The sequence below is a fragment of the Chenopodium album genome, chromosome 2, assembly GCF_948465745.1.
Source record: "Chenopodium album chromosome 2, dcCheAlbu1.1, whole genome shotgun sequence".
NCBI classification, from domain to species: Eukaryota; Viridiplantae; Streptophyta; class Magnoliopsida; order Caryophyllales; family Amaranthaceae; genus Chenopodium; species Chenopodium album.
The window spans coordinates 3290782-3306203 of record NC_137835.1 but is presented as its reverse complement, the minus strand read 5'-3'; the positions used below and the strand labels follow the sequence as shown (position 1 = coordinate 3306203).

Here is a 15422-nt window from a genome sequence, read left to right as displayed (position 1 = left end):
AAAGAGAAGTAAAAAAAATAAATAAATAAAAAATAAAAAGATATTTGAGTACGTAGAAGTGTAGTGTACCAATTCATGTGGTATCGTGAGGTATGAAAACGATTTATTATTAATTGACCTAAAATAGGTGACGAAAATAGTAGGTAACCCTTTGACTTAAGTTAGCAAAATACTTTTAAGTCCTAATTAATAATTATCCATTCCACAAATGACATAACAAATGGGCCAATTAGCTTGTCGAATTTTTAAGTGTCACCTAAATATAATGATTTGACTAATCACTAATAATGTGTATGTCTCATGCTTTCATTTTTCAACCAATGAAAAACGCATTGCTATTTGCATGACAAGCAAAATTTGTGCACGCAACTCTAACAAATAGTTGTTTTGATTGGTTCAAATTACATTATGTGGTACTGTAGCATCATATCATTTTTTTTTATAAAAACTTTTTATATTAAGGTGAAAAGAAATTAAAAGTGGATGGAATGAAATTTCATTACTCTTGTATACAAACAACTTGCTCACCTTTTATTGAAACATAAATGAAAATAGTCCATCAAGCTTAGTGCTTGTAATTGTTTTAAAAGGTATTTTAAAAAATCTATTATGCTTCATCATGATTGTACATAAACGCCTTACAAAAATCGCTTTATATCAATTTTTGTTGTAAGTCAAAGAACGAGAGATAAATTAAAGCATCAAGTTGAGACAAAAAAAAATAGTATTTTATCTGTTTATTTATTGTTGATTACCACGACAACACAGTGCATAAACTTTACGTCTTTATAATTCATACATTAACTTTTTCCTTCGTAAAAGATCCCCATCTGGATTGGAAGAAAATGCTAAACACCCCACGATATGATACAAACATTAAAAAAGATCCATTATGTAGAATTTATCTACTTAACTAATCGTTATCAAGTCTATTCCATCTTATAGATAAAAGTTGTCCTTAGCAATATAATGATTCTAAAATTGATGAGACTTGCCTATTGTTTGCTTAATATAATCAAATTGGCGCTAGATAATTTTTATGTGGTGATTCTTTTTTAATTTTAAAACCTAAAATAACTTTATTATTATGTAATTCTTTAATAATCCACTTAGCTATATATAATAGATTTATAATGTAATAATCATTGATGAATCACATATAATTGGACCTATTAAAAGTAAATAAATAAATAAACTTGAAAAAATTAGGAGATTGAAAATATAAAAAATAAAAATAAAAATAATATATATATATATAGTTCGCAAATTAAATTAATGAGTGAACAATGTTTTTTTTTTTATTAATTTTTTTTTATACTCAGTAAATTGAAATAAGTTCCACTAAATTTAATTTAATATTTCATACTCTGTCCTTTTTTTTATTGGACCATGAGGGATTTTATGTCTGTCAATGCATTACTTTGGTTATTAGTATATTTAATTATAATTTAGTAAAAATTATAAAAAAAAATTGGTATTTAAAAAGTAGATTTCGAGACGAATCTAACTAGATTCAAAATGACTATATATTTTTCTAATGGATAAATCACAAAAGATAGTCAAAAAAGATTAAGTGAATAATGTAAAAGTCTTTATATTGCAATAAAAGAAAAACAGAAGAAGTATATGATTTAATACACATGTTTTATATTATTTGCAATAATTTGACATAAAATATGAGTAAAAAGTATTTAATCGTTACAAATAACACCCCTATATAAAAAGAAGTTAAAGTAATTGGACTTATTATATGAGAGACAATTATAAGATGATCCACTTGATATGTCTAGCTAATACACGGTAGGAGTAATAGTTTGTATCTTATCATAATGTTTCTCCAAAAAAAGAAAAGTTATCATATCATAATCAACAAAAATCATGTTAGTGATTGAAGTTAAAAGACGGGTGTTGGGGTTTAGATTCAAGAGAATCCCATGAAATAGAAGGTTGAAATTAAGGAGTAAATAAAAAGAGGGGACCAACCAATTACATGAAAAGTTGAAGTGATGGGTTTTTGGAGAACCAAAAATACTGATGGGTGCAATCATTTCATGTCTGACTATATATTTTGATTAATTATACCACTCGCATACGCATCACGCTTTATGCATGAACCCTTTTGCCTCTTTTGCTTAAAATTCTCTCATTATTTTGCATGTAATGACTACTTTGTCCTTAAGTTAATATTGCTTAATTAATTGACTCAACTAATTGATTAGCCATCCATTTCAACTACAAGCAACCCCATCTATACCTTATTCTTAATACGAATATAATTCAAAGGAATATAATAGGGTAATGAAATCATTATTCCACACATAACAAGTATACTCCACTTAAAAGAGTGTTAAAGTTGGCATATATCATTTGTCTTTAGGAAGAGTCTAGCTAATTATTGAATGTTTTGTCAGTAAATTATATGCGCATGCATTTGCATTTTGTTGTCATCTCGACCTTTAGAAGTTTAAATAGGATGAGATGTAAGTTGTTCTGATATGTTGAACCATTTTCTGCAGACTCAATCCTGTTTTGCAAATACTACCTCCGTTACAGGTTATATGCAACGATTTGACATAAAGTAGATACATTATTTTTAGAAGAATTATTTACAAATAAGTAAGCTCATGCCAACTAGTTTATGTAATTATTTAAAGGCAAATTATTAGTACATATCTATCAAATTAATTAGGGAACTTGGCTTGAAATGAAGAATTTTTAATTATGTTGAGGGTGACTTGTTACATGAGTCCCTTGCTTCAAAAATCACAATAGGAGTAATGATAATCTACTATATTGCTACAATAATATGTGGAGTTAGCTACTTATTAAATTTAGAGTCTCTTCTGTTGAGCTTAATTTAATTCAATTCAGTTCAGCATCCAATCATTTCAATTCAGTCTAGTCCAGTTCAATTCCTAATTTCCTCCTATCATAAACAATTCATTTAATTTCAGCCCCTACTAGTTCAATTATTTAGCTATTTTCAGTAGATTGGAACATACCCTTAGTGATTATAAATAAATACAATGTTTATATTTTTAGGAAAGTCACGTGTAATTTCTTTTCCTAAAAAAGAGAGAGAGAGAGAGAAAGAAAGAAAGTTTTTTTTTTAAAAAAAAAAAAATGTCTTAGAACATGTTATATTCAGCTTAATTTCAGTTTAGTTCAGCTCCAATCAATTTTTTTTCCTAATTTACTTCTCTCATAAACAATTCATTCCAGCTATATTCAATTCACTTTAGTTTAATTCAGCTCTTATCAGTTCAACTCCAATCAGTTCAGTTAAGTTGTTTTCAGTAAATCGGAACAAGCCTTTAGTTTATACATTATATGTGCTGAATGAGTACCCATATACATATACAGTTTTGAGATTGATGAACCATCTTGTATTACCCCTTTCTTAATATTTGGGTGAAATACAAATAACCTAAATTTATAACAATGCATTCAGATTAGAGCTAAGCTCGGAACCATACATGAAAATTAAAAGAAATTTAAATATAAGAGAAATCTATTTTTTACTCCTTCCGTCCCCTTTTGATAGTCCATTATGCGTTTTTTCACGAGAATTAATAAACACAAATAACAATAGTAAAAGTACATTGAAAAAGTAAATTGACATTGGGTATGTAAAAAAGCAGATAAAGAAAGTAATAAAAGTGCATGGAAAAAGAAAATTTACATGAGAAATTTAAATTCGCACAAATATTATTGCAAATTGGAGGGAATTTGGGTAAAAAATTAATATTAATGGTTGTTGGAAAAAACAAATGGGGTGAACATTTTGGGACTAAATTTTGTCCATAAGGGACTATCAAAAGGGGACGGAGGGAGTATCACTTTCACTAGTAAGATTTGAATCCCACACAAGCACACAACCGCACTTTTAAAATTGAGTACCAATTTTATTTTATAATTTTTAATTTTTTTTTAAAGGAACTTAAAAATGAGTGTGGTCTTGTTTTTTTTAGCTTTTGACGGAACAAAACAGATCACAATAGCTCAGAAGAATAGAGCCTACCTCATTGAATTGAGTAGTAAATTATAAATTAATTGAAGTCTTTCTAGAGACAAATAGAACCAAATTGTATTACTAGTACTAGTACTAGTACTTACAAATTAAAGAGAAGCAATATTAGATTTTTTTTAAGGAAATTAAAAAACCTTTATTACGTTTATATACCTTAAAAAAAGAGGGAAATGTTATACATAACCCTTAGGTCTACATATAAGCATTAAATTTACACTAAAAAATCGTAAAAAAATTGAGAAATTATCAGAATATAAACACTAATAACAATGATTTACGCATGTTTTTGTCATGAATTTCTAATTTTATACAATTTCCAAGAGTATATTTAATGCTTATATATAACCCTTAGTGCTAAATATAACATCACCCCCCCAAAAAAAAAAAAACCTTCACAACCAAAATTAAATTATGAAAATTAAAATGAAAAAAAAAAAGGGGTCAATGATTGTAAGCTTATAGGTGTCGGGTCAAAGAGAGACAACATAACACGCACGATCGGATGGGTTTGCCGTATGCGTGGATCCCACTTTCCTCCTTTTTCTTATTTTCTAAAAATACTTAATTCGTTTGCATGGGAAGGGTGAGGAGTGTGGTATGACACCCACGTGTCACCCAGCACAAACATGTTTTGGGCCACGTGAGTTCCTCATCTAAATATTCACTTGAACAAATTAATGTTTTTTCTTAATAAAAATAAATAATAATATTAATAATAATAATAATAAATGTATTTAATTATTCTGTCTTATTCTCAAAATACCCTCCATCTTACACTTCATTTTCACAAATGACCCCTCATCACCCTCACGCCCACGTGAACTCCCACCCGCCCATGTCCCAAACCCATCTCCCCCATCCGGGTCCACGTCCACCCCTTCTCATTTATTGTTTTCATGACTTTGGCTCTTTTGCCTATTCAACTAACTACCCCCTACATTTTTCCTCCAATTATCCCTTTCTCTTCATTCATTTTTCTCTTCCTATTTTTGGTATCTTCATTTTTATTTCTTAGCTTGCCCCTCCCTTTTATTCCTATGTTTTAAATATCGCACTTGGCCGTGTTAAGTTAAGACATGTAACGTGTTTATCTACTCATGAATTGGCTCTATACGACACGTACTGTACTGTGGTTTTATACAGTGTCGTGTCTATGTATGTTTCTCTTAAATAAATTATAATTACTCATGCACGTATGGACTTTAGTTGTATTTAATTATTAAGATTAAACATGTTTTTTTTTTTAAAATAAAATAAAATTAAACCCTAATTATTATTCCTTGATATGGATGTGGTTGACAATTTCTAAATCGGCCTTTGTAGTTATTAGCAAATTTATTACTCCGTATCATCTATCTAATAAAAGAAAAAAATTAGAAATTTATTTAGTTATTGGTTTGATTCTAAATCATTAATAATAAAATGTCTAGAAGTCAACAAAAACAAGCAAAGGTAGAACAAAGAAATAAAAGGTTTGTCATTTAGTACCATCAATAAAACTATACACATAATGATTTAAGAAGAATATCAAATCAGAGATTGGTTAATCTGTCGACATTTAATTCATGTATTATATCATTAGCAAATTTCACCGTACTAATAAAATTAATCTCAATAACTTCAAATTTAAACGATCAACAACCAATAATAATTGATTGTCAAATGAGAAAAAATCAAATAAAAATAGAACTAACATCTTATACCCTGTTTTTTTAAGCTTTTGGATAAATAGAACAAAGTACTACCTCTGTTTCATATTATGTGCAACATTTTACTAAAAATAGATGTTATACTTTATTTGCAATAAATGTTTTCTTCTTTGATTGGTTGTCATTTCTCTCCTCATTACATGGTTTTTTTGTTTTTTTTTTTTTAAAAAAATATTTCTCTCTTCATTTACCACTCACATACAAATTTTATCTAGGAATTTGTGTCGATGTTTTTGTTGGACATAATGTGTAACGGAGGTAGGCCCTGTTCGGCTGTTCTTTTGAGCTTCAGGGCAGAGCAGGGCAGGACAGAGCAGAGCATGCAGAATAGAGCAGGGATAGGTTTTCACACATTGCGGAGCAGAGCAGAGCAGGACAGAGCAAAGCAGCTCTAAAAAACCGGATCTGTAGTAGAATGAGTTTGAAAACGAAATTTTCATAGAGTAGAGCAGAAAAAAACAGTATAAAAAAAAGAGGATGTTAATCTAAAAAGTAGCAACCTTCCATTGTAAAAGTATTCAAAAAGCATTTTTAAAAAAATAAATAAATAAAAAAGGTTGGTATACGAAGCTCATAATTGCAAGGCTGTAGTATGCAGAAATAGGCACCACCCTCCATATGCAATCATGGCATTCTTATGACCCAACTCGATTCTCTTTGGACATTTCCTCTGTTTAATCCACTGCGCTATTATTTGTGGGATCCACTCTCTTTTTATCTTCTCATCCACTTCACTTTCATTGTGCTCACGTGACTCTCACGCTCTCATTTCATAAGAGAATCAGAATCCTAAGCTCATATTTTCTTCTTTATTATGGAGGTGAAATCACGCGCCAATCCTTAAAAATAGAAATAAAAAAAATAAAATAAAGAAAAAGCAAAAAAGATGTATCTGACCAAAGAAAGACATTATAAGAGGGAAAGGGTTAAGAAAGCGACTCCTTTGTCGGGGAGATCTACACCCCTCGTGCAGTCGTGCTCATACTCCCCTGCTTCCCTTTTTATTATTTTATTTTTTCAAAGTACTCTTTTCTTGTATTAATCTATTAATATTTTATAGTATAGGTTTTTTTTTTTTTTTTTTTCGATTTAATTTGTTGGTAGTCCAAAGAGTTAAGTCAAGGCTCAAAAGAACAAAAAAATACTTAAAGATGCTTAATATAGTCCTAGGTTGTGGTGACTGATAAGCATTAGAAATTGCTTTATAAATCTATTCTGACTTATTTTGTTTCGTTAAAATCAAGTCCAAATAAATAACGATCTTGCTAACGAGCGCCCCGAGGCATTAGATAAGGATAAATTATATTGGTTGAAATGGTATTAAGTTAGGAATTCATGACAAAATCACGCGTCGTTCGGTGTAATTAATGTTAATTTTACTCTAATATTTGCATTTTAATTCTCTTATCTAACACCCCGGGGGCGCTCATTAGCTTTTGCCAATAACTAATTATAGACCATTAACTTATGTCTCACTACTTCAGTACAAATACAGGTTATGCAAAATTTTCTATAATTTGATTTGTAATGTATCTACGCTGAAGAACGCAAATCTATACTTAGTATTTAAAAACTCTAACCACATAAGACACATGTTCCCATCCTATTACACTTCTCTATCTTATTCTCTAATCCAAATGTCACATGTCTTCTTACATATTTAATGTTTTAAGTCTTTCTTCAACTCTTTCATTAAACTTATACTTCATCTTCCATGCACACTTCATCTTCATCTCCCCTCTTCAATTCAACATTTTCCTTTTCTCTTTTGAATTTTAGCCCTTCCACCTCCGATCCTTTATTTAAGCCTCATTTTCAATTGAAATTCCAACAAATTAATTTCTTAAATCATATTTCGATTACACATTATACCTATTGATATTTTCTCACTCATCTCTCAATGTCATTTTTTGTGAATAACCCGTGCAATGCACGGGCAAAAGGCTAGTTAATCAGTAATATAGTTGTAAGTCTATACAAATATTCTTTAAAATCTTGTTGGCTCTTTATTGTTCCATAAAAATAATTCCTAAAATAGACATTCCGTATATTAATAACTTTGCATTAAAAAAAAGTTGATGTAATATGAAAAAAGTTACTAAACCCATACAATGAAATAATGATGGTACAGTAATGAATTTAGGAAGATGGGAGGAGTAATTAAAAAGGTGGGACCAAGTGTGATGGAAACAATATGATGAGGTTTTGATCTGTATTGTTTCTCCCCAATCATAGCCATCCAATCTGCTCATGATTTGATGCTTGTCAATGTCTTCCCCTTTTTCTTTTAATTTCCTTTTTTTTTTTTTTTGTAACAAAAAAATAAACAATTAACCCTAAGTTTGAGTTAGGTTAGGTTAGGATTATTGGTTCGTTCAATGATGGGGGTTGAGTTCAAAGAAGATCAGAGCCGTTGATTTAAAGTAAGGTAAGACTTTGAAAATCAACGGGTGATGATTAATGCAAGGACTTTTTTGATGGGTCATGTCTATCTGATGGTGGGGTCAGGTAAATGTAATTAATGAATGAATGATGAGGGCTGTGTGTGTGATATGATGCTGTTTTCTGCTGTTGGTTAATTTGTTGCTCTCTCTTTTTATTTTGTCCTCGATTTTTCCCCTTTTATTTTTACATTTTCTTATGCAAGATTACCTAATTTTTATTGTACATACGTTGAAGTTTTGAACCTATTTTTGTGTTTTTATATTTTCCTTTTGGTGCATTATCTTTCCTTTGCTTTATTTTTTAGGTAGGGTTGTACCGGTTATTGAGGAAAGTGGGGTTTTTTACTGTCTCTTTGTCTCTAAGTTAATGATGTTAGATTATGTTGAGTTATTAATTTTTGTTTTGTTGATGATTACAAGACTAATGGTCAAAATCTCACTTAAAGAGTTAAAGATCACAATTTTGAAACACTAATTTAAAATAAGAGCATGAATATTATTTCTAACACATACATGTACACCAATCTTCTAACTCGAAATTGGGTTTTTAATTTGATAATCATGTTAGAACTAATTTTCGCAAGAATGGTATAGTGGGACTCCAAGTTTGTGTTATTGAAGTACTCCGTAAACAATTTGAGAACTTAATTAATTTGGCAGTTGAGAAATTTTATCATGTGAATTTATCACTGATAGAGTACAAAATATATTCTTGGGCTTCAACCAAAAACTTAAGCTGATGATTGAGACCCAAAAATATGTTTTATACTCTATCAATCACAAGCTTTCTTGTCCTCGAAATAACTCTTGCTCGATACTTTAATCACTTACGTAAAATAAAATGACACCAAATAATGATTGAATTAGAAGTCAAAAGTGTGAGGCGTGACTAATGTTATATGAAATCTTAACTTCGTCCTCAATGAAGTGAAGATGAAATATTATACGTACAATAGTGGCCTAAAATTGTGCGTGGATGGTAGAGATTATAATCAATTTACGGTGCTATTTTAGTACTCCATATTATTCATAATATGATCTTAAGACCAAACATACAAATGAAAAAGGATGAAAAAAGACAATACATCTACAATTTATTATTGTACTTCAAAAATTAATCTAAAAAATAAATACAAGTAGTTTAAATGGATTGACCAAAATACTCTCCTCTATACATAGACCCTATTTATAGATAATTGACCAAAATAACTTGAAACAATTATGAATTGAGGATTGACCAAAATAAATATAAAATATTAGGTGCAAGCGTGTAACATTACATAAAATAAAATGCTATAAAGATACCACATTAAAAACTCACAATAAACAAATAAGGAGTTGTAAGTTGTAACTTCATGTGGTTTGTGCATGAATTGAATGGGTGTAACTACTACATAGAAATTCAATTAATTGGGGTGATACCATATATAATGTGAAAACCTCTACCTCGTGAGATGAAAAAATAATTAAAGGCTAAGAATTTAATTCAATTCTAAATGCTTTCACGTTTGTTCACGTTTGTTCACGTTTCACTCATCAATAGGAGTAGAGTCATAGGTATTTATTACTGTGGTAAATGGTAATAACTCCTTTTTACCCCCCCTTTCACAAAATTAATTAAAGAAGTGTGTGATTAATAATTAGGTATGTACCCTAAAATAGATAAAGTAAAGTTAAAAAAATTCTTAGCTTCATTAACAAGGGAAGTACTAAAATGTTAAATTAATGCATTTTGTTTGCTAGAATAACACTTTAATTTTACTTTTTGGAAAAAATGGTGGTTTTTAAGATGGAAAATGAGAAAATAAAATAGGGTAAAAGTTTAGGTAAAGGGTGCATAAAAAGTAGAGGGAATTGAATTGGAACTCTAAATAAAGAAAACACATAAATTGCATTTTCAAACACCTGAAAGGAAACCAATCTTCTTAATTTTCTCTCTCCTATTTTTTTTTTTTTTTTATTAATATATTTTTAATTTATAATTTCACTAACCTTCTACCGCTCGCAGTCAACGGTCAGCAGAGGACCCATACGCATGCAATTTGGCAAAGCAAAACCAAGATTATGAGATAAAGTCCATTCATAAAGATCAAATTTACTAACCCTTTTTTCCTCCTCCTTTTCAGAGATCATTAAAGGATGCATTATTCTCGCATTCTTTTTTTCTTACTTTCTTTCTTAATTATTTTTAGTCAAATCCCATCTAACTCTTCTTATTTTACTTTAATTAATCTCTTTGTAATTTTGTTAGAATGGTTCAATTTATAATACCTTTAAATCATAATTTTAAATTATCAAATATATTATGGAGCATTAAGGTTATGCATTGGATGAAATGAAAATATGTTCAAATTAGATAAAATAATTTCTTTGGACTAATAAAATTGTAAAGATTGTAAGGTTTGATTAGTGGTTAGAGCTATTTTTTATTTATTTATTATAATTATTATTTTAATCACAAATTCTTATACGTAGGTGGTCAATGATTTATGGATTAGTTGATTAGTATTATAGCGATTAGGGACCCCTCCTTAGGTGATACTTTGTATTATAGGGATTGACAGTGTTATAAGGACAATTGTATTCTTTTTACAAGCAATTGCGTGATGTGACCAGCCACACACAAACAATACAGTAGAGTTGTTTTACCTCAAAAATACTCCATATAACTGTAAAAAAAAAAAAAAAATTGTAGATTGAGTGATAGGTCCTACCAAATCCTTAGGAAAATATTATGCAGGTTGAGAAAATAGTGATAATAAAGGCAAATGAGTAGTCCAAGACACAAACAAGACACCCTCTTTTGATACAGTAAATTCCCAGATTTTACTACCCAATAACAACACCCAACAGTTAATTACTCTACTGATTAAAATAAAGGAAAATGCTATATATAGCCCTTAGGGCTACATATAAGCATTAAATTTACACTTGAAAATCGTAAAAAGTTAAGAAATCATCAAAATATAAACACTAATAACACTGATTTACGCGTGTTTTTGTCATGAATTCTTAAATTTATATTATTTCCAAGATTGTATTTAATGCTTATATATAGCCCTTAGGGCTACATATAGCATTACCCTAAAATAAAAATAAAAAAAATGATTGAAAAAAAAAAAGGAGAGAGAAACGACGACTAGTGCATCCCCTCTCATTAATTAGTTTTCTCTCTCATACTTTCTCTCTCCACACTGACAACATGTCATGATTGAACTGTTACACTTACATCCCTCCCTCCCTCCCTCTCCACCTCTTTCTTTTCTATATAACCCCCCTTTCCTCTTCTTCTCCCTACCTCCCCATCTTCCCCTTTTCCTTCACACTTTCTCTCTCCTCTCACTTTCTCTCTCTACAATCTGCAACTTTCTGGGTTTATTGTTATTATTATTCCATTCTCATCATACAACTACACCAACATGATGGTTGCTGGTAAAGAAGATTTGGGTTTAAGCTTGTGTTTAGGATCCTCTAATCCTAACAACAACAACAACAATACTACTACAAGTACTAGTGGAAATACTCATAATCATACCAATAATATTGGGTTTTTCATGAATAATAATAGTAGTAATAATAATCATAATAATCGTAATTTTCATCATCATCAACCTCAACCACAACCTCAAACGACGTCGTCTAACGCCTCCCCGCTACAGCTTAATCTCATGATGATGCCTTCCTTAGCTTCTTCCACCGCTTCTCCTTCTCCTCTTCTCCAGAAGCTTCCATGGAACCGTAGCACCGACTCCTTCCCACCTTCTTCCGGTCAGTTCAGATCTACTTTCTCTACCTTTCCACTTTTATTTATTTTTCAGGTTATTAATCCGGTTTTATATTCGGTTTTTTCAGATCGGAACTCAGACTCAAGCCGGTCATTTCTCCGGGGAATCGACGTAAACAGACCCGCCGGCGGTGACGAGGAAGACGCCGGAGTATCATCCCCAAACAGCACCGTTTCAACCGTAAGCGGTAAACGGAGCTCCGGCGAGAGAGACTCCATGACAACCGCCGGCGCCGGTGACGATATCGAGGTCGAAAGAGCTTCGTCTCGCGGATTAAGCGACGACGAAGACGGCGGCGAAAATTCTAGAAAGAAACTCCGATTAACCAAAGATCAATCCGCTATCCTTGAAGAAAGCTTCAAAGAACACAACACCCTCAATCCCGTACGTATTTTATATACACCTTTTTCTTAACCCATTTTCTATAATAAGGGTATTTTAGTCATTTCACTCACATGGTTTTAGCTTTCTTTACAGAAGCAAAAGCTGGCTCTGGCAAAACGTCTCGGCCTTAGGCCACGCCAAGTCGAGGTCTGGTTCCAGAACCGTCGAGCAAGGTACGATAATCAGAGCCGTTTCTCGGTTTCTGTCATTTTAGATCAATCAATTCCGATTTTACCCTTGCGAGTAAATGATATTAAGTGTTACGTATTAACGGTTTTATCATACTTGATTTGATATTACAGGACAAAGTTGAAGCAAACAGAAGTAGATTGCGAGTTCTTGAAGCGGTGTTGTGAGCAATTAACAGAAGAAAATAGGAGGCTGCAAAAGGAAGTGCAAGAACTAAGAGCGTTAAAATTGTCCCCACAATTTTACATGCAAATGACCCCACCAACTACCCTCACCATGTGCCCTTCATGTGAGCGTGTGGCGGTCCCACCTTCCGCCACCTCAGCATCGCCTGCTACTCAACCACAACAACAGCCTTCTGCTACAACTATCCCTGATTCACGGCCCAATCACACGGCCCACCATCGGCCCATGCCTGTTAACCCGTGGGCGGTTGCTGCCCCCGTGCCCATCCGATCTTTCGAGGCGCTTCGAACTCGGTCGTAATCAAGGGTGTTTTCGTCATTTCACAAGTTTTGGTTATCAGATCTGGAGGATGAGATTTTTTTTTAAAAAAAAAAGGAAAGAAAAAGAGAGATGTTATGTGATTATATAAAAATTAGTCATGTAATGTTTTGATTTGTTAGGATTAATATGGTGATTTTGATGTGGTCTTTAATATGTTTTGGTTTTTATTGACCCATCAATCAAAATTAGATCAAACCAAAAAAAAAAAAAAAAAAAAAACATCCTCTTTTAGTGAATGTTATTTAGCCTTTTTTTTTTTTTTTTTTTTTTGTTTAATTACAAAAAATAGTGCTGATTTGGCTCCCTAGATTCAGGAGAAAGGTATGAGAAGTAGAGAAGTATGTTTAGTTGTAAATTATCTATCTAATTAATTAAATTTAATTATATTATTATATAATTGGATCATTAGCTTACAATTTTCCCATATTTGTGGCAATCCTGTTTTTGACTCTTCCTTCCCTGCATTTTCTCTTGCATGACCCAATCATTTACTCCTTAACTTGTGATTATTATTTGGGGCCCTAATTATTGCTGCTATAAATGAGAATAGTGTGAATCGGAGAATTTCTTCTTAATCAAATTAAAGCTATATTCAAATCAAGAACGAAATTACTGTGACGGAGCAGATCAAGGCTAATCCCTCTTGGCCTCTTTAGATTTAGTCGTCGAGTTATCATTGTGATGTATAAATATTTTCATTTAGTCAAATTTTAACATGGGACATATTTGAATTTGGAATTGAAAAGTGATTTTTTTTTTTTTTATGCCCCTTATAATTTTAAAAATTACTTAACAATCCAACCATTATTAACTACTAACTTTGTCTTATGCTCCACCACCCATACCACCACTCACCTTTGACTGGGCCACCACCACGACTCCACCTTGACCGGTCCACCACGACTCCACCTTGACCATCATACACCACAGCTCCACCTTAAATGGTCCACCACCCACGACATATAAAATTAGTCGACGACGGTCGGCATTCATATCGGAGGCACTTGGTGGGGACGACAACCGTCGAGTCAAGTATATGTCGGACTTTTTTTTCAATTTTCGTTGTACCCGGTCGCATGTTATATGCGACTCTACCACGGTGTAGTCGCATGTAACATGCGACTGTACCAAAATAAAAAAAAAAATAAAAAATAAACTTACCGGTGTTTTCCCCACGTTTCCCGGCAAATGAACCCCCTTCCCACGCCGCGATTCCATTGTATTAAACCTCTTCCTTTTTTCCGGTTGATTTGGTATGATAAGTGGTTGATTTGGTGTGATAGATAGTGAGAAAATTGGATGATTCCGGCGACCTTAGGGTGGTGGTGGTGATGGTGTTTAACGTGATGGTGATTCCGGCAACCTTAGGGTGGTGGTGGTGGTGGTGATGGTGTTTAGGGTGATGGTGGTGGAAGGAGTATGGTTGGTGAGAAAAATTGAATGATGTCAAACATGTAAGTTATAAGGGTAAATGAGTAATTTAACACCGCGCCCTAAGTAATTCTATTGTGGCATTTAGTAACCCCCAAAATATATTGTTTGAACTACTTGTTCTATATAGCCTTCCTTAATAGATACATGGAATAACTGAGATATAATTGCTAAAAGATCACTAGAATGTTTTTGTAGAGTTTTTCCCCCTAAATTATTGTTATATACCAAGTGTATAGGGTGTGTATAGCATAAGCTTGGCAGTTTTGTCATTTTTATGATTTATATCACTTGGTAAAAGGGTATCGCTAATTTTGTGACCGATTAGCCCCTTACTATTTAAAATTTAAGTATTTTTTTTTGTCATTTTTATGTTTATATCACTTGGTAAAAGGGTATCGCTAACTTTGTGACCGATTAGCCCCTTACTATTTAAAATTTTAGTCTTTTCTGTGTAAAATATTTGGATTTACAAATTTTGATGATTAAATATAATTGTGTTTCTATTGATAGTTGATTGATTGAGAGTAAAACTTAAAAATTGAGAAAATTAATCAAATGAATGATTGTTATAATGCTTGCCTGTAATTGGACGATTGCCACCGGCAACTCAAAGCAGACCTCACTTTAAAATAGGCTTTCAAAGTGTGAAATGTCTACATTGTAGCCTAACATTTCATTATTATTATTATTATTTTGAAAGGATGTAGCTTAACATGTCATCATTAACTAAGAATGTCACCTTTTCTTAGCTAAAACATCCATATCTATAACTTCGATTGGAATATTCTTACTCCGTATTTAGGATTTATGATTCAACGGGTTTCCAATCTTACCCTTTTCTAAATAGCCTTGTTTTTCCAGACATCTTCTATTTCGTACACCTTAAGTAGTCCTTATAAAGTTATAAGAATATAAGTAACATTATTTCTTTGCTATTTAG

The 15422-nt window shown here is 31.7% G+C and overlaps 1 protein-coding gene across 2 annotated transcripts; it reads left to right on the top strand.

Annotated features, from left to right (window-relative positions):
- The first annotated feature begins 11469 nt into the window (after positions 1–11469).
- On the top strand, positions 11470–13432 carry LOC145593089 (homeobox-leucine zipper protein HAT4-like). 2 transcript variants are annotated; one of them, XM_081649605.1, is made up of 4 exons: positions 11470–11951; positions 12036–12352; positions 12446–12525; positions 12655–13432. In XM_081649605.1, exons 1-4 carry the CDS (start codon positions 11603–11605, stop codon positions 13025–13027), a joined length of 1119 nt encoding a protein of 372 aa, XP_081505731.1. In that variant the 5' UTR covers positions 11470–11602; the 3' UTR covers positions 13028–13432. The 2 variants fall into 2 exon arrangements, with proteins under 2 accessions (XP_081505731.1, XP_081505722.1); XM_081649596.1 differs by having other exon boundaries at positions 12434–12525.
- Positions 13433–15422: the final 1990 nt, after the last annotated feature.